Consider the following 27,658-nt stretch of genomic DNA (forward strand, 5'->3'; position numbering starts at 1 on the left):
CACAGACAGGGCAGCGTGTGGGCGGGTGCAGACGGACGATCCATGAGCGCATGGAGCGATGGAGAGGCAGGCCGGACACGAGAGCCCCGGCGGAGGTGCCGGTCCCGGGGGGGTGGCGGGGCCGGTGCCGCGGCGCCGCCCGGCGGCGGGCGCGGGGAGCGCGGGGCCGCCCCGGAACCCGCCCGCCCGGAACGCTGCTCCGCGGGCGGCGGGGCGCGGCGGAAGCGGGACGGCCTCCCGCGCCGTTTCCGGCTCCGGCGGCGGCATGGGCAAGAAGCGGAGCGCCGGGCTGGGCCGCTGCCTGCAGCGGCAGCGCGGCTTGGAGCGCCGCGGCACCGCCTCATGGGTAGGGCGGCGGGGCCGGGGGCTTCGGGGCCGCGGGAGTCCGGGGCCACCCGGGCTGACGGCGGCGTTTTGTCCCTGCAGCTGCACGCCAGCGAGGTGGGCGGCGAGCGTGGCCCGGAGCTGCGGTCGGCGGCAGAGCAGAGCCCGCTGGAGGAGTTCCTGGCAACGGCCGAGCTGGCCGGCACCCGCTTCGTGGCCGGTGAGGGGCCCGGAGTCGGGCGGGGGGTCAGGGCCAGCTCCGGGATGGGGAAGAGGGAGCAGTGGGGCTGGCGGTAGGGTTGGCCGGGAGGGGGACAGAGACGGGGACGGGGTCCTGGGGCAGGATAAGGGTGGGCGGGGGCGGGGCCGGCAGGGCTGGCGGCGGGCAGGGCAGGGCAGGGCAGGGCCCGCTGGCTCTGGATGAGCGTGTCGCCCTTCCCGCAGAGCGTCTGAACATCCAGATCGTGTCTGCCCAGAGCCGCACTGGCCTCCTCACAGTGCAGGAGGCCCAGCATGTCCGGCAGCTGCATGAGGAGAACCGGCGGTTCCTGCGCATCCCACGGAGGTGAGTCCTGCAGGGCCGGGCCTGGATCTGCCGAGTGGGGCTGCCGCTGCCTGGGCTGCAGGAACCTGCTGTAACCCGCAGCACGGCTGCCTGCCTGCCATCCGGGTGCTGCCAGCCCTGGCCCGTCAGTCCTGCTCACCGCTGGAGATGGTGCGTCAGGCCACAGGCTGTCTCCTCTTGGGAAGCCTTTCCAGAGCTCTGCTTGGTGGACAGAGAGATTCATCCCTTGTCTTAAATGCCCTGCATATCTTAGCTGGAAAAAACAGTTTTGTGAGATCTAATACGCATAGGATAGTGTCCTGTCACTGTGGCTAGTGGAGTTCAGAGGGAAAAAGGGATGCTTAAAGCTGCTGAAACCAGATGCACGCGTGTCTGAATTGCAGCTGTTTCAGTGTAGCTGAATGCGCGGTGCCTGTGTTCTTCATGGGTGCTTGTTGCAGTAACCTGACTGGTCTGACTGCTGCAACTTCTGACCATTCACTCCACAATGTGAACGTTGCAGGCCACGTTGGGATAGGACAACCAGTGCGGAGGATTTGAAGCAAGCCGAGAGGGAGAGCTTTCTCGAATGGAGGCGACAGCTTGCCCAGTGAGTATGCCACTTGGGCTTGGGTAGGTAACTGGTGGGATTTGGAGACATAGGAAGCAGTGGGTTGCATTTATCCTTGCTGGACCTACAAAATTAACGTCTTTTCAGTGGCTCCCTGTACACGTGGAAGGCTGGACATCCCAGCCATAGTCCAAACACTTCTCTGTGGTGAGCTCTGCGTAGCTGTCTTGTGTGTGCGGGTTCTTGTACTGATTACCGTTAAAGTTCTTCTCGATGGAGTGTGATGTTCTGCTCTTGCCTGTGAAGTGGAGGAGTGGTGAGTGAGTCTTCTAAGAGCAGCAGTGCCGTTCTGAATAGCGCACAGTGCTGCCAGCCTGTGTGCAGGAGCTTGTGCTGGTCTGCTGCTGCCTCTCCTGGCCTGGAGAGTTAGGTGGTGTCTGCTCACACCCTGTGAACCCACACTTACCCTGAGTAAAGTCGCTCAGGTGCTGGTAACAGTGAGTCAAAGATCATACAGAGCCATGTCAGGTACCATCCCCAAATTATTTTTTTCCAGTGGTACTCGGTTAAGTCATAACTGCTGGAATTTGGGATAACTTCCCTAGTTCATTATTGTGCGTCTGAAATTTCACAGGCAGGCTTTTGAAGAGTTTTTGCTCTTTCCATCGTTTACCGCTTCTCCATTGGCGTTGTCAGGAGCCATTGTGTCACTGCTGAACCAGTGCCTCTGACACCAGTTTATCCAGGCACTTGATCTATTTGCAAAACTAGCAGAAATAGTACCTACTATGTAAGCCTGATTTGATAGCTCGCTCTGAAAGTAAATCCTCCTGGATCTAAAGAAGAACTGGTGGTGTGCGTATTGCCTGACATGAGTCAAACATTATGTCTTTTTTCTCTTTTGCCTTAGCCTTGAGGAAGAAAAAAAGTTAATTCTAACTCCATTTGAACGAAATTTGGAATTTTGGCGTCAGCTTTGGAGGGTCATTGAAAGAAGGTAAAGTATATCGCTATCCACTTTTCAAAAGTGATGTTTAATATGTTTTCCCGAATTGAAGCTTCTGAGTCAAGCTTCGAGTGTCTGAGCACAGGAGAAACAATCAGAGTTGGTAATGCTTCATTATCAGCGCCGAAGCGATTGTGTTTTGAAGTGATCAAAATGTGACGTGAAGAAAGGCAGCTGCTTAGTGGCACACACTAGCTCTCAGCGCCGCAATTCTGCAGGTGCTCGCTGTGAGTCTCTGATAATTCTTCAGATGCTGCTGCTTTTGGCCCCTTCCAGTAACTCTGTGTGGGAGGCCTCTTTTGAGAATGTGCCTTTGAGGTCTTTTGCAAAGATTAACCCTTTCCCCTCTTTCTCAACCACACAGCTGCAGCCTGACGTTCAGGGGCAGAAGGCAAGGGAGTTCAACTAAATAACACTGGGAAAGAAAGAGCCTCTTGGTCCTTGGCCTCTTGCCATGCAGAGAAGTTGCAGCAGTGCACGAAAGACAACAGCCTGTCGTATCACAGAAATAGCTTTGTTTGCCCTGCTGAGCTGTAATACAATAGGAGTGCTATCTGCTACGTTCATCTAACTGGGGCATTTAATTTCAGAAGTAATTAAGTTTGAGATCATCTCATCTGATTTTCCTAAAATTGAGAAATACTTCACCAGTGAGGTCATAGTGAGCTGGCCCATTCACAGAAGTGGCTTTGTACTGGGTGCTGTGGGGCCTTTGGCTGGGAGAGAGCTGGGTTGGGAGCATCCACTGTAGGGTGTCATGATGTGGAGTGTGAGTTTATTGTGTGTTTTGAGGTGGCTATCATGTGCTAGTAATGCCTTTCTGCCCTTGTTGGAGGTTTTTATGTCATGTAGAGTGAGGATGCTGTCTCAGAAATGAACAGGAAAGTCATCCAGGCCCTTACCTTGCTAGATGATTTGATCTGTTGTCAGCCTTCTTGTGTATGCTTCAAACTAGCTCCCAGCAGTGTGATTCAGTAACTTCTCTGTATCCCGTCCCGGTACCATGGTGTCAGCTTTCTCTCATATTGATCTTTGAATTTCTGTAACTGTTCAGTATCTCTTTGTACCCATGCGGCTTATTAAATTACTCCCTTGGAGGGTTTTATTGATTTTTTTATTTTTTTTTTTTTTTTTTTTTATATGTAACCAGCTGCCTAGTGAGGCTTGAAATTCTTCCATTCAACCCACGGTGTTCTGAAGCTGTCCTGAGTTAACAGAAATCCCTGTCAAACAAATAGAATCAGTATGTGGCAACCAATATTTTAAATTACCTGCCTGGAAAAGTTCTAGTGGAAGAGGATGTAGTTAAATTTTCCACCTCCTTTTGGGGAAAAAAAAAAAAAAGGCATGGATGCCTCTGGTATCTGAAGCCAGCGCAGTTAATTTGTGTGTAGAACTGATAAGTCTTGCTCACAAACGTGGTGGCAACCTGGTGTCTGGATTTGAAAAACATGAAGAGTACTTTATGGGGCTTTCTTTTATTTTTGCAGTGATATTGTAGTCCAGATAGTAGATGCTAGAAACCCCCTTCTGTTTAGATGCCAAGATCTGGTAAGTAAACCACTTTCTGAATGCTGTCTTCATTTTATCTCTTGGAGTTTGTGTGATTTATTTTTTTAACACGTTCAGCCACCTTGAAGCTGTTCTGCTGTTATGCCACCTGAATATTTTATTTATTTATGAAAGTATTTTGGCATCAAATAATTTTTCTTCAATGTTTTTTGATATTTCACAACGTTGTGGATTTTGAGGCAGTTCTGCAGACGTTACATTGCTGATGTTATATTGCTCCTCATCACCCATTAGGAGTGTCTGCACTTAAAGGAATTGTTCTGCTTAAAAGCATAGTGGAATAAAAATGAGCGAGGATTACTGCGCTGAAAGCGAAGGATCAAGAATTATTGAAGTGACAACTTCAAAGTGATAGACAGAACACTGTGCATCAATGAGATACAAAATAGCTTAAATAGTTGATCTTAGGAGTTCCTGCTGTGAGGTGCTGATAAATATCTTGTTGTAGCTCTAAGCAGACAAGGTGTTTGCACGCATGGCTCGAAACAACCTGTATTGCGGCAGTTGCACGCTCCAGTTTGTTCTTGTAGCTGTCTGCTAAACACCAGGTCCATCTGGTCAGGGGACAGTAAGCTTAGCTAAGCTTGTGTGGAGCTGGATGGGGTGACTTGTCTTGCTGCTTATATCACCTTGTGGGGAGGACTCGTCCAAGCCACAGTACGCACTGATCTTTTTCTTGTTTTCTTCAGGAAAGCTACGTTAAGGAAGTCAGCAATGACAAGGAGAACATGATCCTGATAAACAAAGCAGATTTGCTGAGTGAGGAGCAGCGTGCTGCTTGGGCACAGTTCTTTGAGAGAGAAGGTGTTAAGGTGGTGTTCTGGTCAGCTTTGGCAGAGTGCACACGGCTCTCTGGAGAAGCAAAGGTACTGTAGATGACCAGTTCCAACTGGATATGTGCTGGTTGCTTCTGATAACTTGCTTTGTAGTTATGCTTGTGATATAGCTAGGAAAGGCACAGTCCTTGTTTCAAGGAAGGATTATTTTAAGGACCTATGTGGCTGTAAAACAGTGTTTTAGTAATTGATTCAGAGACAAAAGTGAGGGGAGTAAAATGGTGAACAAAGCGATACGCCGTTCGGTCGCTGTTCGTAGTGCTTGCAATTTCTCTTTCAAAGTTAATGACATGATAAATAATATTGGACTAGAATGTAAACTTGTTCCTTAAGGCTACTGGTGAATCGCTACAGAAACAGCCCTTGTGGATCTGTTTCTAAACTCTTAACTCACTGACAGGATTGAAATCCTTTCCAAGGGGGATGCTGTGAGGGACATGGTTATCTGTACAGAGGTTTTTTCTTTCCTAGGGAGGGAAAGTGTCTCTCGGAGAACCTAAACTACCTGATAGCTTTTCGTTGCCCAGTGGAACAAACTGTGCTGCTGCTCCAAGTTACCTGTTATCGATAGATGCTACTTTCAGGTTTTACTGGGTTCATCTGTTACAGCCATCACTATTCAACTATGGAATATCCCATATCTCATTCTGAAAATACCTAGTCTGTTCAGCTGGTTTACAGTCCTTGGATAAAATGTTTTTACGGATTGATTTAAAAGCGAGACTAAAAGTGTTAGTTCTGTTTTCTTTTCTGGAAAGAAATACTGTTGTTATGAAAAGGTCTTTCTTTTTGAATGTGAATTGTTTGCGGGGTTGAACTGAAAACAAGGCAGCTTGAAATTACTTTATCGAAATATTTCGACCTGAAACAAAATGGCTTTGTGTTCTGAATACTTTGAAAAATTTACCCACGTTCCTATTACTAACAACACTTAATAATTAAAAAAAAAAATAAAAATGTATATATACTTGCTGGGTTCTGCTGCTGATCTGTGTAAGAATGCTGCACACGCGTGCATCTTCACAGTTGTGAAGTTTTGTGGACAGAAACATCTAACAACTTCACAACGAAGCTAACAGTCCTTCTTGGAATACATTTGTCATTCTCCTAAAATGGGCTAGTTGTTTCTAGACCCTACCGAAGACCCCTAAAATACCTGTCTGATGCAAGCCAGTGAATTGCCAGTCCTTGGGATCTGGTTGATGAAGACACACTTGATTGCGCTGCAGCAACTGCAGTCAACAGCAAGACTTAGTGTTGTCTTTGCATTTCACCTATGAAATACTGTTCACACAGGAACTAGACGCTGAAGATGTAGCAGAGGACTCGAGTAATTCTGGGGAGGAAAGCTCCAGTCAAGAAGAAGACGATGCAGCACAAGATAGTGCAGAAAGCACATCCACAGGCAACACTTTGCAAACTGTACACCAAGTTTTGGTTAGTGATGATGAGAGTAGTGATGAATACGAAGATTGCGAAGATGATGAAGAGGAGGCCTGGCAAACCTGTTCTGAAGATGAAGGCAGGGATGAAGTAAATGCTGTTGTTTCAGAGAGGATGGAAAGCAGGACTGATGGTGCTGCAGTGCAGCGTGTAGTGCAGGAGCAGAACAGGAACATCAGGAACTTCAGCCATCTGGTACAGAGAAATGAGCTGCTGGAGATATTCAAAACCACGCACAATGGACCTAGGGTGAAGGATGGGGAAGTAAATGTTGGGCTGGTGAGTTGGACTTCGTGCTTAAAATGAACTTGCTTAATCTAAGTTTTAATTCCATGTGCCTTCCATGGGGAAAAAAAAATATCCTGTAGCTTGGCTTCCTATAAAATGTTAGCAAGCACAAATCACTGAGGGTTTTGTGCCAAGATTAATTCTGAAGTTCCTGGAGCTCAGTCTTCCCCACTGTATGCCTTGAGTTTTTTTTTTTTTTTTTAGTACATTTTATTAAAGTAATTTTGTGTCAGAGCTCTGCCAGTCCTCTGGCATCACCCTGCCTAATATCACTGTTACCATTCCACTTCCTTGTCATCTAGGTGGGTTACCCTAATGTTGGCAAAAGTTCGACCATCAACACAATCCTTGGAAATAAGAAGGTGTCAGTGTCTGCTACACCGGGCCATACAAAACACTTTCAGGTATTGCTAACAAAAAGTGTTGATTTAATTTTATTACTTTTTTCCCCCCAGTGGAAGAGAGCTTCATGATGAGCTAGTTGGCAACCATGTGAACTCACTGAGAACTCTCTGCCAACTTGAACTCTGCTCAGTAGAGTTTAGGTTGGAGAGGAGTGGGGTTGATGTATGTAATTTTGGAACTTTAGTTCTTGCTTCCAAACTCTTGCTGCAGTTTGAGAGTCGCTCATGAGAGCTGTTGTGCAATGGGAGATATTGCCCATCTCCTGATTTTATTTAGGTAGCATGGCCCTTCTTCAACACCAGTTATGAGGAGAGAACCTCTGAAAGGTGAGTGCTCCTCTGAATAGCTTAAGGTCAAGATTTCAAACTGTCCTTCTTGTTCATAGTCGTTGCTATGAATAAGTCTAATTGTGCTGCCGTTTTCATATTGATCAAGCTTTTAATTTTGAGGTGGCAGCTCCAGTGCTATAATGAACATTGTGGGGTTTCAGAATGTCCAACAGTTTCTGGAGTGATTTCTCCTCTCCCATCAGACTGGAGAGCTGAAGATCTTGCTGCCCCCGTCTGGACACCTTATTTATGTACCTTGGAAGTGCTGCTGTCTTCCACATCAGATTTCCTTAATTCACTGGCTGGGGCCAGCAGGGCAGATGTCTCTGTTAGTAGAATTTCTGCTTATTCTCATTTGCGTTCTTGTTTCATCTATGCATTTGATTATATTCTTTTTCGTTTTCATTTTTCCTTCATGGACATAGACTTGCCTTGGTGAATTCATTGGTTATTTGTTGTGTAGACTCTGTATGTGGAGCCTGGCCTGTGCCTCTGTGATTGCCCTGGTCTGGTGATGCCATCTTTCATCTCTACCAAGGCAGAAATGATTTGTTCTGGAATTCTGCCAATAGACCAGATGAGGGACCATGTCCCAGCCATTTCTCTAATATCCTTTGCATGGTGTTTGTGAGGGAGTGCTGGATCTGGAGTCTGCAATGTAGCATGTTCCAGCCCTGCTAGGGGCATGTACACTCATGTGTTGAGGGTGGTGGGGATGCACCTTGGATAAAACAGCTCTGCTACGTTGGTCTTTCTCCATCTCATTTGAAGTTTATCCTACTGCCAGACTTGCATTCTTTTTCTGGTTTGTGACAAAATCCAAAAGTTGTTCTTAATGTGTGCTCTTGGAGCGATTAGGGCAAAATTACTTGTGTAGCTGAAAATCACTAGATGGTTTCCTTCACTAGCTTACGTTTGCCAGCATATCCCACGAAACATTTTGGAAGCAACCTATGGAATAAATATCATAAGGCCAAGGGAAGATGAGGATCCAGATCGAAAGCCAACAGCTGAGGAGCTGCTAACGGCATACGGATGTGAGTGATGATCTCTGTAAAACCTATTGCCTGCGCTGTGTACCTGGTCCTGAACTTGGTTTAAAGTTAGGCCCAACTCAGGTCTGTCAGCTATTGAACCTCCTCATTAGGACTTGCTCTCCTCTCTGGAAGGGCTTTTGTTAACAGCTAATCTCGTGTGTGTTGTGGTGCTTTGCCGGTTTCATCCGACTGACGTAGTGATTGTTGAGGATGTTGGTGAAATGCCCTGCCAGTTGGTGTAGTGTGGTGCTCTCATCCTTTTAGATACCTCTCATCAACTGTGTCTTGAATTAGACTTTGAAAAATGCAGTGAAGGCTTATCTCCCTTGTCTGATTCTCCAATGCAGTTAGTCTTCTCTGGCCTTAAAACAAAAATAAAAAACCAGCAGGTTTTCTGGTGATAGGGACATGTCAGCTCTCATCATTCATTTCAGGTTAGGATGCTTCTGCAGTCCCACTACAGTCAGCAACGTTCCCTTTTTTTCCCTGCTTTCTCCAAAAGAAGCCACTTTCTAAGGGAGTTTTTTTGAGAAAGGATACAAATGTGCAGTTAGGCAACAGAGAAGCATGTGTTAATTTATCTCGTTGTACTGACATGGAATGTACTTTGGATTTGTCTTCCAGATATGAGAGGCTTTATGACAGCTCATGGACAGCCAGACCAGCCGAGATCAGCTCGATATGTGTTAAAAGACTATGTCAGTGTAAGTTCTTCCTACATCTGGGTTTTCTTTCCTGCTAGGAGTGAATCGAAGGTTTCACTGGAGCATGAAGAGGCACGATAAAGTGAATTCTATTTCTCTGCATAAAATTACCATATGTCAAAATACTCTTGAAATCAGACTATTTTTATGTTTTGAAGGAATAAATGGAATTTCTCAAGCTACTTAATCTTAAAAAGACAATTGCTTCAAGTGCTAGCTAAATAAATTGTCATATCTCTAAAACAGGCAGCAGTTACTCAGGAAATGAACCCATATTGCGTAGTTGGACCTAAGTATTTGGCACTAAGGACTGTAGTTCTGAGTGCTGTAGTGCTGCGTGCTTCTACAGCACCTCTCAGCAACTTGCTGTCGAGTATTTCTTAATAGTATTTCTTAATGGTATTTCCAGTACCGCTGAGAGTTTTGCTCTGTATTGTATTTTTTGCAGCTAGACATCACAGCTGGAAATGGTGCTTTGAACTAGAGATGGAACTGTACTTTAACTTGGAAGTTGAGACAGTTGTTGCCTGGGGGGAGAAATAAAGTGTACAGATAGTTGGTCTGCCAGTGTGAGCCCCTGGACTTCCAGTGCCCTTCTTAGGTTTGGAGTTGTTTTTCCTTTCCACTGTGAGGGTCTCTCTGAGGTTTTTTGGTAATAACTGTATCCCATTGCTTTCACAGGGGAAGCTGTTATATTGCCATCCGCCTCCTGGCATTGACCCAAACGATTTTCAGCACCAGCATGAAAGATGCCCAGAGAGCAGAACTGTGCAGGCCAGTGGACAGCTGAAGCCTGAGAAGAATACCAAAGCAAAACAAATTGAAAATGTGGTGGACAAAACGTTTTTCCACCAGGTAAATTCTGGAGTTTTTACTGCAGCACTGGTGTGTCATAGTTACTGGAAAATCAGCTTTGAGGATGGAGGGGTGCTGGGTGGAGTTAATGGTGTCAGATGCTATAGAACCTGCATGTAATTTCTGCCCAAGAGCTCTCTGTTCTTTTTATTATCTCCGAAATCTCTGGGAATGTCCTAGGTGACTGAAAGATAGCTAATGAGGCGTGCATAGTTGATTTTTAAAAGGTCAGCAGGGTGACCCTTGTCATTATGGGCCTAACACCATCTTGAGCAAACAGGAAAGTAACTGGGAATAAAGAGGAGGAGGGTGGTGTGACACAGGAACGTGGTTTTGGACTAACGGGTCCTTTGAACTAACTTTCTTTCTTGAGATGACATATTTTGGGGACGTCATAAGCTTCTTTAAGACAATTGATTTAGTACTACATGGTTGTTTTGACTCAGAACCTGAAATCAGATTAAAAGAACACAAACTGATTTAAAATCTAATTGAGAAATCCCAAAATGAAGTGGAAAATGAGAATTTTTCTTAACTTGTATGCTTTTTGTTAGATCCCACAGGGATCCATTTTGCCCCTACGCTACTGAAAAAAATTTATTAATGACTCATAATAAAGTGTCAAATCCATAACTGCTATGCATACCTGACAAAGATCATAACAGGGTGTTTAGCAGTGAAGAGGATGGGTCACAGATAGCATGATCCATTCTGTTTGGTTAGCTGGATATGAACAGCATTTGTTTCAGCAAAGCTAAGATAGTCATGCATTTTGAAAACAAGAACTCGGGCTCTTTTCAAAAAACAGTGAGCTGTTTCAGAAAGCTACAACCTGAAAAGAGTTTTCGGGATTACCAGACTCTTCCTCTGGCTGCCCAAAGTGCTGGCACGAGCTGCGAGCCCTGGCAGTGCTACCCACGCTCCAGACTTGAGCAAGTTATTTTAGTCTCTGGCTTTCACAGGCGCCAGATTTATTTGCAAAGCCAATTGTTGTGTGCAAAGCAGAGACGGTGAGAATCAGTCCCAGCACTGCAGCTAATGTCTGTCGGAGCTCAGTGTCTCATCAACACTCCGCCTCTGCTTGCAGCGGGAGGCACTGAGGACCTGGCGCGGTGAGGCCTGGCTGCAGACAGAACTGGAGCGTGCTGGCAGGCTTTGACGCAGCTGCGTGGCATGACCTTTCTTGCAGCTCTGGAGCTGGGGGCTGAGCAGGTCTTGATGGGTTTGAGCTTGCCAGTGTCTGGTTTTAGTAACACATCACAGTTCCTTGTGGTTAAATATCTTCTCATCGGTCACTGGTGATTATGTCTTCTCTTTCAGGAAAATGTTCGCGCCCTGATGAAAGGGGTCCGGGCTGCAATGGGATACCGGCCCGGCAGCGGCCTCATGCCTGTGACTGCACCCAATCCTGGGAATGTGGTTGGAAAGCCCTGGAAAAAACATGGAAACAGGAACAAGAAGGAGAAAATTCGCAGGATCACTAAGCACCTGGAGGCTTAGCTGTGACAGCGGTATCTGGCCTTTCCAGGGCAGGGACTGTACTGTCCTACAGGACTGAACTGAGGAGAGAAAAAAATGATAAGTGGGCATTGCTTGCTCACCTGGGAGCTCCGTCTAGGGATTGGCCTGAGCCGGGTATAAGAGTGGGCTCTGATAGTTGGAGCTCATCCCTTCTGAGAACAAAAGAGACCTGGCTGTTTGCATTACCTGGAAGCCAGCCCAGATGTTTGACTGCTGCTGAAAGGTCCTTTCAATGAGAGCAGATGGAGCCATGTGGGAATGTTTTTTCCTTCCATAGAGGATGTATTTTATAACTGTTGGGATCAAAGCAAGCCCTGTAAAACTTGACTAAAATCTTTAAACAGTTGAATCTCAGTGAGTGATGTTTGTTACATTTTGAGACACTATTGCTCATCTTGTTTTTAAAAAAAAAGAAAAAAACACAACTTTTTTTTTGATTTGACGGAACACTTTAGTATGTTGAAAAGTAAAGTAAAAGGGTTTTTATTGCCCTCTTTCTTCTCTGCTATTACCAGCCCTTTTCTGTAGAAGTTGGTACTGAAACCAGTCCCTATCTCTCAGCTGAAGGCAGAGCAGAGCACACTGTGCAAGGAAAGTGCTGCTTTTGTGTCCTTCACACTGAGCTGGTGTCAGTTGTTTTTCTATGTGACTTCCTGTTGATGTTTTAGAACGTTACCTCTGTGTGAATGGCCAAAAATCTTGTGCTAATTTGTCTTTAAATATATTTGAGATTTTACTTCTATATGGCGTCATGTTCTGTCTCGCTGACCCGTTGGGTATTGACTTAGTCACAGAAGTGTCATAATAGCAGATTTTAATGAGTACATTAGTATTTGATGCTAAAAAGACTGTACTTACTTGGGGTCACACTTAAGTGAGATTTACTCCTTGGTTGCCCTGCTGAGAAAATATTTGTGCACTTGGTCAGTGCTCTTCATTCCTAGTCAGCACAGGGAGTAATGATAGGACTGGAAAGGGTCACAGAGACAAGTTGAGCTTTGTTTTTTGGTGGTGAAGCAGAGTAACAGATGACGCTGGTCTCCGATACTAAAAAAAGGGATTGCTGTCTTGTAATTTTGTACTTTCCAGGCCTTAAGTGTGGATGGAGAGATGAAAGCAGCTGCTAAGCAAAGCCACAACAGATGTGGGGTGTGCAACCAAGCTGGTTTTGCCTTTGTGACCCTTTGCTTGTCCTGTACTGCCAGTTTGCACTGTGTGTGGAGGGTCGTCTGATAGCAGAGCTCTCATCTCGGCTCCTGCTTCCCCTGCAGTCCCTGCTCTCAAGTTCCTAATTACATCCCTGGAGGGAATTTATTTCCCTGTCACCTGTAAATCTAAAGTGTAATTATACTGAATGAATACTCGTCAACGGTATTTTAAGTCAGTGTACCATAGCGGAAAGTCGATTCTCAGGGGGTACCATTTAATCTGGTTTTCTTAGAGACGATGATTTTGGCTTTTGTTGCCTGAACAAGTTGTGCCCTAGCCAAATTGGTCTGTGATCAGGCTTCCCCACCCTCCAAGGAGGGATGGCTTCTGTTTCGTTGTCCCTTACAATACTTCAGAGACCTGATTGCTCAGAAACGTCCTTTTCTTTTTTGTCCCTGTCCTGTCTTATGTGAAGCTATTGTCTGTCAAATTACCTGTCAAATTGAAGTTGGGGTGTCCTTTATTGAAGCTTTAAAATATTTTTTCTGTTCCATTTCTCTCTTTTCAAAGCTTTTTTTTGAATTCTTAGCTCATGTTGCACATACCTGAGTTTTCTTATTTTGCCTTCTCAGCCCTTTCCTGCCAGCTGGGTCTCCGTGAGCCTCCTTGCTGAACAGGCTGTGTCCTGGTATAGACCCTTCCAAATCCAGTGAATAACAGAAATCCCCAGGGTCTGAGGCTTGGGATGACTCTGCTTGTTGCTTGCAGAAACCTTTGGCCGCAAGTCCTGCCAAACCACTCGCAGTGTTTTCGTGAACGGAGGGTAGTGTAAATACAACTGAGCAAATAATGCTTGTACAGGTTTGTCAAACGCAAACTGCTCCTCGCTGTGCTAAAGGACGCTTGTCTCAATAGAAGAAGGACCATAAGCAAGAGTTGTGGAACTGAAGACTTGTTAATATTTTATGCTGCTATTGAGCAGTGGGCAAACCAGTTAATAGGCGAGGATCGTGGTTAAATTAATGCTTTCCTGTGGTGGTTTGGTCTGATGCTCAACTGCATCAGCCCTGCCCTACCCTTGCTGCGGAATGCTGGCCAGGCTGTGTTGACAGCTCAGTATGGCACATACGAGCAGCTGGCAGGCGTGAGGCAACGTGGGGATGGCTCTGTTGTCCGGAGCCTGCACAGAGGAGACATTGTGTTTCGCCCTGACCACCTGCTGAATAAGCCTCTCTCTGCTGCTCCGGTTGCTTTCTGCAGAAGGCAAGTTTCCACTTCTGAGTGCTGTTTTCTTAAAGCACCTTATGCATATAGAGGGAGCGTGTGGGCTGCAACTGGTTCCAGTCCATTCTTTTGGATCAGCAGCACTTTCAGCACCCCAGCAGTCTGCCTCCCCTTTTAGGGGACTTTGCTTTATAATGGAAGCAGTTTGTTTTCCTGGCTGATGTCGTTACCTGCTGCACTGATACCCGCAGAAGAAGCGCAGAGCCTGTGAATGTGGTTTGAAGCTGAAATTCCCTTTTACAATATCTTGCGCTTGCATCATGAACTACAGTTCTCCCTGCAGGGCAGGAGCTGGAGATTCCGTTCCCCTCCAGGTCTCTCCTGCCCAGTTAGGGAGCCCCAGACCGGCCCGGGGTCCGCTTCCAGCAGCATGTGGCACTTTCTACCCTGGGAGAGCCACTGGGTGCTGCACCGCGGGTGGAGGGTGCTACCGGCTGCCGTCCCTGCGGGACAGTGCTGGCAGCCCAGCGGTGGCTCTCCCTGCCCGGGGGCTCTCGGGCCGAGCCATGCGGGGGGCTCGGGGCACGGGGCATGAGGGCTCTGCCGCCTGGCCAGCGCCTTGCCTGGCTGGGGAGCTGGGCTGCGTGTCCTGGGGGCTCTGGATCGTGGCCGCGCTGTGCTGGATTGCTGCCTGCTCGCTGTAACTCCCCGGGGCTGGGCTGGGCTGGGCTGCAGGGGACTGCTCTGCTCTGACATCCCTGGAGCAGCCCATCCCTCTGTCCCAGGCTGTCCTGCGGCTGCCCACGGCAGGCCCGGCAGAAGCGTCTGCCCTCTGCCTCCTGTATGGCTTCCTGGGCCACATCTGCAATGCCGTTGGACTGCTGCTCGCCAGTCAGCTCGGTATCCAGATGGGCAAACCTCCCTGTGCCCCGTGGGGACACCCTGCAGCTCCCTACCTGCCTTCTGCTGTGGCCGTGGGACCCATACCTGCTTGCCGAGGTGCTGATTTGCTGCCCTGGGGTGCTGGACCTGGGGAGGGAGGATTTTGGCAGCCTGGCTCAAGACCACGTGGTAAATGCATCTCTGAAAATGGAAGTGTTGTAGGCGAGCAAGCGAGGGGGATGCCAGGATACACTCACCAACTGCTAATCCCTGAGCTCCTCTGCTGTGGGGCGCCATGGCTCTTCTAACACAGCAGTACATGGCAGGTGATGTACAAGCTTTGCTTCCCTCAGCTTTGCAGAGCCAGCATTAGACAAAAAAGTCCTTTTCCCATCTGCAGACCAGGCCATGCGGCTGGCCAAGGTCACGGTCAGGTTTCTCTGATCTTTTCCTGACGTCTCAGCACGAGGATCAGCGGGATGACTTTTGCACCAGGGAGTCCCGCTGCAAGGGGCTGCCACTGGCTTCTTGCAGTCACAGCCTAGTCCAAAAATACTTTGTTATTCCTCTGGAGGAGGCTGAAATCCTTCTCTCCTGCCGTTAGGGGCCGGCCTTTCCAAGGCGGAGGGAGAACAACAGTGTTGGTCCCCAGTGCAGCAGCGTTGAGTTCCCTTGCAGTTAGGGATCCCAGAGGAGGTGCAGGTCCCCAGGGAGTCTCCCTGCACCGCCCCTGCGGAGCAGGGCACAAACCAGCAGTTCCCAGCCAGCCTGCTCAAGCAGGTGGTCAAGAGGACCACGGTGAGCAGAGCGGCTCTTGCCCTGGCAAGTCAGGAGCTGGTTCCAGGGCCTCTCAGGCTGTTTCTGCTCAAGTTAAGCAGCTCTTTCCTGGTTGTCCTGAAACTCTGTTGCTTTAAAGTAAGAAGCAGCCTTTTTTTTTTCTCTGCTCAAAGCTCCTTCCCTGCTCCTATGAGCTTAAAGCCATTGCCCGGCCCTAGCAGGTTCCTCAACCCTATGGGTCTGCGAGGAGCAGTGTTGTGCTCTGCCACCCCCCCCCCCACGGTGGCTTTAGTTTGGCTTTTTTCCTGAATTTCTTCTCATTTTTTTCCCTTTTGCAGCAGAAATATTGGGGAAAAATACCACTGGGCTACTGGGAGAGAGGCAGGGAGCAGCTCCCCAGGGCACCTCAGAGTACAAGTTCTCAGGGCTAAATGCCTGAGGTGCCCAAGACGTCTTGGGACATGAAGAGAGGTCATGGTGAGGACATGAGGAAAAGAAACTGCTCCTGAGTCAGAGGAACTCTGCCCGTGTTTTTCTTGCTGTGACTGTGGGAAAAGGGTCTGTCCCGTGGGTGGTGTCGGGAGGGAGGGATGTGCTCGCTGGGTGGAGCAGGCTTGGGTTTGCTCTCCTGGAAACGTCTCCCTCGGAACCCCAGGTCACTTGAGAGTCATAGCAGTCGAGGCAAAGAAACAGAAACATTGTGGTACCCCGACCGGAAGCTCCTGTGGTCCGGCCAGGCTTTTGCTGCCTGCACAGAGCAAAGGGAAGCTGGAAGCCTCTGCGGAGCCCCTGTGTGTTGGGTGGTGTTGGTGAAATCAGACAAGATTCATCTGGGGCTCCACAGGGTTTTTGGCAAGGGATGTCTCTGCTTGGTGGCTCTCAGAACCAGCTGTGTTCGCGGCAGTGCATGGGGATTCTTGGGAACCGCTGTTGTGGGGGTCCTAGGAAACAGGATTTTCCCTCTCCTGACACTCCACGTCTCACTTGGCCACCACCTCGCGTGCTCCTGAGCCCTCTCCTCATGCTTCCCCCGGCAGGGAGGGAAGCATGTGAGACAAATGGAAACCAGTGTTGTTCCCCTCTGAGCTTTGCCTGTTGTTGTGGAGAAAAGGAGAAACAAATACTTTCTAGTTTCAAATGTAGCCAATTCCCCTTTCTGGGAAAAGGTGGCGCAGGCCTGGTGCTGCCGGAGGGATTGGTGCTGCCCAGGGCTCCCTCGCACCGGCTGTGGCACTGCCTGAGCCCCTCTCTTTGCAGTGGGACTTTGAAGACATGATGGTGCAGTGGAGCCGGCCCAGCCCTGCTGCTCAGCCTCACTCTGTGCTGTGCCCAAGCACCTTCGGACAACCTGCAGCCCCTCTGAGACACCTCAAGCACCCGTGCCCCTGACCGAGCAAGCAGTGCACAGCAGAAGGTGCTTCCTTAGGGCTCCCCTGGGAGAGGTGATGAACCCTGGGGTGCCGTGCCTGGAGCACTGCCTGGGTGGAGCAGCGACAGCTTCCAGCATCTCCTTTCACCCTTGTCCTGCTGTAATGGGGTGTGGGTCTCCCCCTTCCCCACCACTGTTGGCTGCACTCCTTGGGGCTGTGGCTGCGGGAGAGGCGCAGCCTCACTACTGGGTTTAAACCCAGCAGTCTTGTCTCCCCTTTTGTTGGGCTGGTGTTTTCCTCAGCATTGGGGGTTACAGGCTCAGCAGACTCTGGAATTGAAGCCTCCTGACCCACCCAAAAAGGCAGGAGACAAGGACAGTCCACTGTGGCTTCCCGCTGCCATGCTTCCTGGTTGCAGCCAAACACTGGCACCGTGAGCCAGAGACCAGTGAGACAGAAACCCATCTGGAAGGTTATATATGTCTTAAGTGCTGTACACGGGTCTGACCCATTGCTTGTGGGCTGCCTGGCAGACACTGTCTGTCCCTGCTGGCTGCCATAAGGGAGAGTGCTGCCAACTCCCGTGACGGGAAGGTGAATTTCTTGCCCTGGGCTGATTTTGTGCCTCAAAATATGTGTGGTGCAGACCAGAGGAAGCTGCAGAAAGGTAGGAGCCCACGCAAAGGTCAGGAGGGAGCAAATAGTTTGTATTCACGGCGCTGGGCGCGTTCAAGTGCCTCGGGCCCCACATGCACTGGCGAGGCTGCAGCTTCAGGGTGGGGATCCCCCGGACCCCACAGCCCACACTGATGGATCCATTGCATTTGAAGCACTGCTTTGTCTTAAACCTCATCTGTACCTTTCAAATCCTTGTGCCCCAGTCCCGAGATGCTAGGAGGGGAAGCCCTGGGTGCCCTGGACACTCACCTGGAGCAAGAGGATCCAGGATGGGGACTTGGGGACCTGCCTGGCTGCTCTCCTGTTCCTGGCTGTTACAGAGTGCAAGAGAAGAGAAGGGCTTCTGCACAGGAGAGCAGTGGAGTGCACAACTGGGGCCAGTTTGCTCCCTGCAGCCAGAGCTTAGCTCTTTGTCCCAGAATGGGTGATGGTGGCTCCTACAAGGAGCACATCAGGGAAAGAGCCTTTGCTGTAGCCCTGGGCTGATGGTGTGACTCACAGTCTTTTCTGCAGGGCTGGTGGCTTGTAGCTGTCCTTGCTTCCCAATGGCACCCATCTTGCCCTGGCCTCTGGGCTCTGCTCCAGCTAAATAAATTGGAAGGAAGAAAGAAAGGAGAGACTGTGATGTTTCAATGCCATAGTCAGATCTCATCAGCCATGCTGCCGGGCACTACCATCCCTCCAGGTGAGTGACTGAGCTGGCACCTGCCTCGGGCAGTGGCAAATGCACGGCTCCTAAACGAGGTGAGGCTTGGTAGGGCGAGGATGGGCCCCAGGGCTGCCAGACCCTGCTCAGTTTCCCTGCAGCAGCAAAAGGCGCGTTTGCAGAGCTCCTGCCGGTAAGTAGTGCCCACGTTCATGTTTCCACCGGCCTGAGCGAATTGCCGAGTTGTGAGGCTCAGAAATCCAGACACCAGACAATGGAAAGGCTGGAAACAAAGTAAAGGAAATTCTTCTGCTGTATTGCCTTTCCTATGGCGATAAGATAACCTGAAGTGAAACAAAAGTCTCCGCTGCAGACTGTGGGGTGGGCACCTTGGCCACTTTCAAAAGCGGCAGGAGAACGTCTGCACAAGCCGGGATCTCCCGAGCCGTCCGGGTGCAGATGGTGTGTGCAGCCCTTGAGCGGGTGCACAGCACAGCAGCGTTTGCGGTGCTTTGCAATGAGTCTTGAAGCAACAGGTAACCTGGTCTGCCCCTGCTCCTGCTCCATCCCATGGGCCCATCCGTGTCCTTCATTTACACACTGACACAATAAATCTTACTTTAAATGCTCTGGAAGAGCTGAGAAAAGCGAGGCCGCAAGATCTGCTAGCGATACGCAATTGTTGGGTGTATGAAATCTGGAAGCTGGTGCCAGAATGCGCTGAAGGGGTTTAGCACTGCTGAGTGGCTGGGGGACAGAGTGACAGGTTATGTGGCATGTCAGAGCAGTGGAGGCAGGGACAGAGAACATGTCCAGATGGGCAGGGCTGGGAGCAGGGTTAGCTGCTGCTGCAGAGGAGGCTGGTCACGGAAGCATGATGCCACGTGGAAGCTGCTAGTGTATGGATTGCAAGTGAATCCATGCCATGCTGGTGTGTGTACAGTGCTGGGCATCCTCCATAGCACCAGAGCTGTGTAGGCCATGAGAAGAGGAGTGAGGACAGCAAGGGGCGTGGATGGCATCTGAATAAGGAATGACTAAATGGGGCGAGCCTCTGAATAGATGTCCTGTCCTGAGGAGGGGACATGGTGGGGTGGGTACCATCAATTGGGGCAGCAGAGGAAAGGAAAGGACGAGTGTCTTTTCTGCATCTCGGAGCTCAGGGACAGGGAACTCTGAAACGAAACCAGCCAGAGACAAGCTCAGACTACAGCCTGCACACTCGGAGAAAGCCCAAATTTAAATCATTGTGGGCTATTTTGGGCAGTGAGACTGGGATGAATGATGAGAGGAGTTCACAGAGGCCGGCCAGGGCTGCCCCTCCGGCACAGGAAGCCCTCAGGCTGGGGCTGCTGGGAGCAGCAGGGTGGGCTGCAGGAGGTCACCCTGCTCTGCTTCGTCCCCAGAGCTGAGCTTCTGGTCTGCCCCAAGTGCTGCTTGTTGTCCCATCACGAACACTTGAACTTGGGACAGCAGCAGGATGGGTGCTGTGCCTGGCAGGACGGTGCCTGCTCCCTTCTCGTGGGGGTCCTGGGATGGGCGCTGTGAAGGGTGCGATGGTGTCTGCTCAGGCTGCAGGAAGGGATGTCACAGTCTGCAGGGACCTGGGCAAATAGAGGGATCTGGGGCTCAGGAATATCACGTTACTGTTGTTTGAAGCTCTGCAGCGGCTGCACTTGCTCTCTGCCCTGGGGTGCAGTGAGGGAGCATCAGAGCTCTCAGCCCTTTTAGGGCTTGTATTCAGTCCCCTTTGATTTTACGCTGACGGCCCAGCTCTGGAAAGCAGAGAGATGAGCTGTAGGCATAGGGACAGAGTGCAGGAGATGTGGAGGAATCAGGACAGCAGCAGCTTTGGTCAGATGGCTGTGATGCTTGCAGCACCAGGCAGTCTGTCCCTTGGGAAGGAGGACCTGGCAGCAGGGCCGAAAAGGGTACAAAGCACCATAACACTGGGCAGATGTTGCACAGTGTGGTTTTCTGTAACCTCTCTGCCCACTCTGTAGCCCTCAGTGGCTGCTTCTGCTGTGGTGTTTGGGGAGCGACCACTGGCACCAGCACCTCTGATGGAGATCACCCCACCAGCAACCACAGTCATGTTCGGGGGGATGCAGAGCTGTTCCCAGTGCAGAACGTGTGGCAGCATTCCCAGCGCTGCTACCAAACCGGACCCACTGCAGCCACGCGTTGCACGAGCAGTCACACAATGAGGCTGGCTGTGTACAGCTGGTGTGGCCCCCGTGCTGTTACCCCTGCCAGGCAAGTGTCCCCTGTGGGACACCACTGGGGGCTCGTGCTGGCTGTCCTGATGGACATCACATCTGCTTTTTGGTTCTTCTCCTGCCCTGTGGCTTGCAGCAGAGGTGAGCTGAGCACCCGCTGCTCCCTGCTGTGCCAGGGCACGTGGTTTGTAGAGTATCTGGATCCCTTCAAGAGGTTTTTTTTTGGTCCTCCCAGCCGCAGCAGGGAGAAGTGGAGAGATGGCAGGAGGAGTGACCTGCTCTCCTCCCTGCAGGGATGCTTTGCAAGCAAAGACAGGCTCATGGACTGCTCTTGGGCTTCCTGGTGAGATGACACAAGCTCTTCAGGAAAGGGTCCTCTTTGCCCTGGGACTGAGAACAATGTGCCTTCTGTTGCCACTGGTGTTTCAGGAATTGAGCTGTCCCTGGAGCCAGGCTGAGCACCCCAGGGGCATGACAGCTGCTGGTTGCACTGGGTCCCCCATAAAGCTGAGCACCTTTGAAGTGCCCTGCACGGCTTTTGGACAGGATCTGAGCAGCCATTGTGCAAAGGAAAACAAACCCTTCCTATCGTGTCAGTGGCTCTGCTTCCAGTTGCGGGGCTGAAGAGTGCAGCCCTGCCAGAGCCTGCTGATAACCATCTCCCCTCGAAAAAGAGCTCAAGTCCCTGCTCCTGGGTGGGTGATGTCACCTTATCAGCACTTGAAGGCTCCTGATAAAGGGATCAATCTAACTCCAACAGCATCCCCACCAGGGCTGCAAACACAATGCACTGGGCGCAGCCAAAATGCGAGCGTGGCCGGGGCCCCACATGCTCTTTTGCCTTCGGGAGGGTCGTGGCTGTCCAGACCCTGCACAGCGCAGCGCTGGGGCCAGGAACAATAGTGGCTGCGGCATTGCTGTGGCCAGGGTGGGCGATTACCAAAAATCATGTGCTTACCCCCGCTGCGACAGAGGCAATTTGTCAAAGTCCCATTTTCCTTTCACTGATAAGATAGGGCTCGTGGAGTACAATAATGCTTTCCTGAGATACAATTGTGGCTCTTCTACCCAGCACACACACAGGGGAGGCTAATTTTGGCCTTGCTGGTCTGGCAGGGGGTGAGAGAAGACTTCTGTCTGCGCTGGGGCCACGGTCTGAGGGGTAGAGCAGGGTCTCGCTGAGCTCTCACAGGCCGGCACGCTCCTTGTTCCCTGCTGGCACTCCTGGAAGGTGCCACGGCTGCACGAGGAGCCATCGCTGCTGGCTTCGTGATATGGAGATGATGCGACACAGCACGATGCCACAGTCCTGCCGACACCTGGTAGACCCCCCCTGAGGCTGGGGCAGCCAGGATCAGCAGTGCCACCCCACACCCTTGCAGGCACCCAAGGCATGTAGTTGTACCCTCACACCCTCTCCCCTCCCAAGCTTTGAATGTTACCCCCTCTGAAAGCTGGCACAGTGGTGCGAGGCTGGTGTTCATGCCCTGGCCAAGGAAAGCTGCTCGTCCCCGTCCCTGGCTGTCCGTACTGTGGCTCACTGGCCAGGCACGGGCAGGAAGGCCATCTCAGCCGCCTGCTGCAAGCCAGTATGTCCGCAGGCAGCTCTGGTGCCACCACAATCTCAAGAAGCAAGTAGTAAATGGCATCAATGACAAGGCCAGACCTTAGGAAATCCCCAGACTCCCTGGGAACCAGGCCTTTTTAATAATACCTATAATATTTGTAGGTGCTGGATCTAGCCTTCCTCGAGAGGGTAACATGCAGACCTGCCACTGAGCAGCACACTCCTTCAGTGGAGCCAACGTTTCCATTTTGGCATATTGCTTGGGATGCACTTTCTGCACAGTTTGAAACCTGAGCATAATACTATCTTCATGAACCACATTCACCAGTCTGATAATGTGACCTGACAAAAGGTCAATGGAAAAGTTAATATAATTTATTGGCTGATTTAAAAAAAAAAATCTAATCATCTGTTTTTCCTTTTTCCTGGCCCCCCCACCCGCACCCAGCGCCCTGCTGACATTTTCCAGCCATTCCCAAAACAATGGCCAGGGTGGGAATGCTTGGAGGAGGCTTTTCCTGAGGGGCTGCAGCTGCATCTGTGTGCTCAGCTCCCCCTCCCCGAGAGGGGTGCAGGGGATGCTGCGCTCGGCCGAGGTCACCAGCCTGGCCAGGGACAGGGCTGGCACCAGGTCGGGTTTGGGCAGGCCTAGTGACTTTGGTATGTTTGCTGGACATCCACTGCTCCACAGGGTGACTTGAGCTCATCCGCTTTGAGCTCAAAAAGGGACCTTCACATCTGCTGGTTTTGTAGCTGTGAACAGGAGGGAAGGAGCATCCAGCTGGGTCCCTGGGTGTCAGGCACAGCTGCTGGAGCAGCATGGCCAGATGTCTTGGAGGAAGCCTTCAAGGGCCCCAAGAACATCCGCCCCCTGGACACAGCCCTTTGTGGAGGTCTCCACCAGCGCGTGCTATGCTGCCTCCTAGGAAGGCTGCTGAAGCCCCAGTGTGGTGCACAGGTACGTGCACGTGGGTGCATAGCTTCACACGCGTGTGTCAGCAGGTGGGACGTGCTGTCACGCAAGCACCCCTCTTCCTTGCGCAGTCCTCCTTTCAGGTTTCCCAGCTACCAAGGGCATTCTGCCACTTACCCAGCCTGGGGCTGGGGGTTGGAAGCTGCTTCACCCCAGAGCTACTCAACAACCACTTGTCTCCTCATGCCCTGGAAGCATGCACTGTCTGCAGAGCCTCAAGAGGTGTCTGGAGCAATCAAGCATCCAGCTGACTGCCAGGGCATGACCCGACCCAAGGAGGTGGATGAGCTTGCTTCATTAGGGTGGAGCTGCAAAAGTAATTAGTTGGTTTTTATGTTAATACCTTACAGATGGAAAAGAAAGGAGCCTAGAGGGCAAGGGATGGTGGAAAGGGTCCAAGAGCTTCTTGTTTAGCAATAGCTGCTGCACAGAAGGCGTAGCTTTGGAGCTGCCCCCCTGCTGAGCTATGGGTGGGAGAGCAGCACAGATGCTGTCCTGTGGTGTGGGCTGGGAGAAGGAGAAAGCTCAGAGCTGCCTATTTCTGTCAGGCTGCAGCAGTGCCAAGCTCTGTCATGATGCTACCATGGCTGGGCATGGAAAGCCTTGGGTCTGGTCAACAAGTGACTGTCCTTGGTGGCTTGTTCTTCACAGCACTGTCTCCAGGCCCAGCTGTTGCTGAGGACAGACTGCAGAGATGGAGGGAGCCTGGGCAGTGCAGCTTGAGAAGCAGGGGCAAAGGAAAAGCAGGTAACTTCTAACATCTGTAGTCCAGAAAAGCAAAATGAACCTCAGACATGATCTCACCTTGTGTTTCGTAAGGCTGGTTCATGCATGTTTGTGTGTGGGGCTGGCTGTAGCCTCGGGGCTCTGTGGCTGTGCAGCTCCGCCTGCTGCCCACCCTGCCCCATGCTCTGGGGTGCTGCTGTCTGCCAGCAAACCCAGCCTCCCCGGTGCGGGGGAACTGGGCTGCTGTGCTGGGGATGCTGCCCCGCCTCGTCTGGGCAGCTCAGGGAGGCAGGAGAGCTGGAGGCAGGACCCCCGGACCTGGGCTCTGGGGCAGGTAGCCCTGGGTTTCTCCAAGCCTCTCACAAGCCGGAGCCTTCAGATGCTGCTGTGCCCAGTGCACGGGAGCACCTCACCCGGGCCAGCAGCAGGCATCTGTTGTGCAGAGCTGCTTGCTGCTCCGCGGTGATGAGGCTGTGCTGCTTTGTGTTCCCAAGGCCTTCTGCCTGCCTGGAAACTGCTTTTCAGTGTCTTGTGGGTGAGCTGAGCTTCTCTGGCCTTCGCGCAAGATATTCTTTGCCCATCAGCACGTTTAGCTCCTGCTCTGTTCCAGCCGGTGCCAGGCCCGGTGGTGCTGGGCATGCCGGTCCTGATGGCAGCGGTGGTGCCGCTCTGCGGGGCAAAGAAGGAGCCGGTGAGGCGGCACAGGGCATTGCAGAAGCATAGCTTCTCACACCGTCATAAACTTGTGGACTTTGCCTGTTTAGCTGAAATAACAGAGACAAAAAAGTTACTAATGAGGATGACTGTCGGCCAAATAACCAGACAGCGTAACCTGCTCAGCCTCGTTCTCCGAGCCACCATGCCAAGGCGAGGAGACACACACAGGCTCTGGCCCCCTGTGCTCTCTGGAAGTAGGCACGGCCCAGCCTTGCTCTGGGGAGCACAGAGCAGAAGGAAGGCTTCCCAGCCCTCCGCTTTGTTGTAACAGCATGGACTGCCGGTCTGCTGAGTGGTTTCCCAGGAGGTGCTGTGAGAACTTAAGCAATAACTCTGCTTGCTCTGCCCTGGGCCACACTGTTAAAATCGTGTCCTGTCTCCAGGCGCAGCAGAGATTAGGAGTTGTTCCTTAACCTGGCAGGACAGGGGTATCTTTGCTTTGAGATCTGTGGTAAACCCCTGGAGAAGCTGTGGATGCCAAACGCTCCCGTCCTGCCCATGTCGCGGTCCCCTGTGGCATGGCGGTAAAAGGGAGATTTGTGTTTGATTCCCTGATGGACGCAAGCTGTCTCCTCACCCCGGGTTTCAGAGCACTTCAGCTTCTTACTGCAATGCTTGCCCGCTCTGGACCGGCTCCCATCAGAGATGGACGGGACAGTGGTCTGCATGGACCTTCAGCCTGGCCCAGGGTGGCTGCAAGAGCTGCTGCTTCTCTGCAATTGATATTGAAGGACAGAAGGTGAAAGCAAGCGTTGCATATGCTGTAAAAAAAAAAAAGAAAATCAAAGCCAGGGTTTGCCTTTTTTGTTCAATAGGGGAGCTTTGCTGTGATAAGTATGTCTCAGAAACTGGGAACCCGAACAGCAATAGTTCAAAGGCATTTTTCCAGTGCTGCAGATCTAAAGCTCCTCATCGCAGCACGGCCCTTGTCGGGCTGAGTGTAACAGGGATTGTGTCCTCGCTTCCCGCCAAGGGTATGAAAGTAAGGCACTAATTCGCAGATCTTGAAGAATGTGCCGGTGGTATTTCAGCAGCTCTAATGCTCTGTAGCCTGTGAAGGCAGCACAGTAACCGAAAGGAAATATCTTTGTTTTTATTCACTTGGCTTTATTCCTAATTCACTCTTTGATGCCATCAGCCTGGGATAATACATTTTCAGAGATATGCGTGAAATTAAGGAAATGAGTCTGATTAAGTCCTTTAAACATACTTTGAGGGAGAAATGTACAACAATAGAGGTATTAAAAGCCCTATTTTCAAGCAATTCTAATATGAAATCAAAACATCGTGCTGCTAGATGGCGAGGTCCATTAGCGGTGTGTGTGCATTCTTCAGCTGGCGAGGATATCTCCTTCTCCAGCTAGGAAAGCTGCCAGAGGGCTTGAATCTGTCCTCTGTGCTGGGTGGGCAATGAGAGACAGATTTGTTTCACAGTCCCCTTGGTTGCAGCCAAATAATAAATGCCTGAGTGCTTGGCCTTTGCCAGTTGTACTCTGCCAGGTAAAAGTGATGGTTTCTCAAGAGTCTTGTGTTTGAGGTTTGCCTGTTCTGTTGTGTTTTTATTTTTTAGTTCTGTTTAGATAGTTGCTCTATTTTTCTTAGCTGTCCTGGGGCAGTTTACCTGTAAATTGGTTACCTAGTGTTGTGTTTATGCTGACCATCGGTGTGGGTGGAGCTCCTCTCCTTGTGTGCTCTTCTGGCTCAGTTCCTCCTGTTAACCAGTGACCTCCTTTACTGCTTCCCACGGCAGTCATGGGGCTAGCGAGAGGAATGGGAAAGCACAGTATTATTTATTCCATCTACTATAAAAAGTGACTATTAAAGATCTTGCTCAAGTAAATGGAGCAATGAATTCCCCTTTCACTCTGCCTGCTGCTGCAGGCATGTGACTTATTAGATATGCTGCTGTTGTAATGGAAATAACTAGCCAAGCTATTTTAAACCAAGAAGATCTGGATGTCTGGGGAAAGAGTGGGGAAAAGGATTGGGTGGCACAAGAGAAAAGAGAGGCTTCATCTGTGACAATCTTGGGCACTTTGTACAATTTGCTCTTTAAGCTGTTTCACAAGCTCTTCTGGCAGAGAAGTGATAATAAATTGTTTAACAACTCAGGCTTGCCAAAGTAGTTTAAGGAGCTTTCAAAGGAGACTTAAAGACTTGTGGCTTTCAACTAAGTGTGACTCATCTTCTTGAAGAGTGAAACTGTAATTGCAGATTGCTAACCACCATTTCATGGTCACCATATACCTCTCTGTGCGTTCATGAGCTCTGGCACTCAGTTCAAGAGTCAGGTGTTCCCGTGCAGATCCCACGCTCGTGTCCGAGAGCCCAGCATGTCAGTGATGCCATTGCTGCTGCCAACCTACCGAACTTGAAAATCTCATCTGGCAGAGTCTGCAAGCAACTGAGGTCACGGAAAATAAGGCAAAGTAGGAAGAGGAATGCCACGTCCACCCACAGCCAATTCCTTCCCCATAGTGACTCAGGGAAGGCATGGAGCCTTGTCTACTCTCAGCCCCTTTTTATTTGCCTAAGGATGTATGGGGATTAGAGAGTGGGCCAGGGGGACTTCATCCTCTAAGCATATAGCATCTTTGCCAGGAAAGTCAAACAAACAGGGCCAGAGATGTCCCACAGGAGGCCCCATGGCTGTCCCCAGGGAGGGCTTGGTGGCACAGGGCTAGCAGAGGTGTGCTTGTGACATCTGGGACCTGATGTGGCCAGCTGGGTGCCTGTGCGCTGTGGAGGTGGGTGCCACAGCCTCCTCTGAGCTAAGGCACATATTTATACAGCACTACCAGAAAAGGCAGGGTGGGGCATGCTAATATATACACATTAAAGAGACTGAATAAATAAACAGTAGGTTTTGATTTATTTTCTCTGCTACTTGGATATCTTAGTTTTGGCACGAGATAGATTTTTGTACACAAATGTGATCTCCAGATAGGTTCTTGTCCTGGTTGATTTAGCAATTGTGCGCAAAGGAGAAAACTTGGCAAATGTCCTTAAAGCAAAATGATATTTATGCTGTGTACCACCGAAGCATGTAGAATTCTTGGCCACTCCCTGCCACTGGCTGAGTAATATAGAACAGGTAACAAAGCCGGTCTCTGCCCTCCAGGATTTACAGTTTAAGATGAGAGATAACAGTGGACACATTCAGACTAGGAAAGCACATAAAATGTGATTAGTCAGCCTGAGACTCACTAAATGTCTTACACCTAATGAGCTCTGCTCAGCACATCTGTGCCTCACCTGGGAGAACACAGGGTTTGCTGGGGCGAAGCCGGACACG

General features: G+C 50.5%; 1 protein-coding gene across 1 annotated transcript; it reads left to right on the top strand.

The window, feature by feature from the left end:
• The first annotated feature begins 265 nt into the window (after nt 1–265).
• LSG1 (large 60S subunit nuclear export GTPase 1) lies at nt 266–12,131 on the top strand. Its single transcript, XM_086618162.1, has 14 exons — nt 266–346; nt 427–544; nt 769–889; nt 1,392–1,478; nt 2,350–2,436; nt 3,936–3,996; nt 4,707–4,883; nt 6,150–6,575; nt 6,887–6,988; nt 7,782–7,925; nt 8,232–8,355; nt 8,980–9,059; nt 9,741–9,914; nt 11,235–12,131. Exons 1-14 carry the CDS (start codon nt 266–268, stop codon nt 11,412–11,414), a joined length of 1,962 nt encoding a protein of 653 aa, XP_086474288.1. The 3' UTR covers nt 11,415–12,131.
• Nucleotides 12,132–27,658: the final 15,527 nt, after the last annotated feature.

Source organism: Tauraco erythrolophus, chromosome 11 (genome assembly GCF_009769465.1).
Source record: "Tauraco erythrolophus isolate bTauEry1 chromosome 11, bTauEry1.pri, whole genome shotgun sequence".
NCBI lineage: Eukaryota > Metazoa > Chordata > Aves > Musophagiformes > Musophagidae > Tauraco > Tauraco erythrolophus.

What these genes read in the sequence shown, in the direction of transcription:
- LSG1 (XM_086618162.1), top strand. Translation starts at nt 266, where the DNA reads ATGGGCAAGAAGCGGAGCGCCGGGCTGGGCCGCTGCCTGCAGCGGCAG. An exon ending in TGGAGGCGACAGCTTGCCCA is followed by an intron (nt 1,479 to 2,349) that starts GTGAGTATGCCA and finishes CTTTTGCCTTAG; the next exon opens with CCTTGAGGAAGAAAAAAAGT. An exon ending in TGGAGGGTCATTGAAAGAAG is followed by an intron (nt 2,437 to 3,935) that starts GTAAAGTATATC and finishes TTATTTTTGCAG; the next exon opens with TGATATTGTAGTCCAGATAG.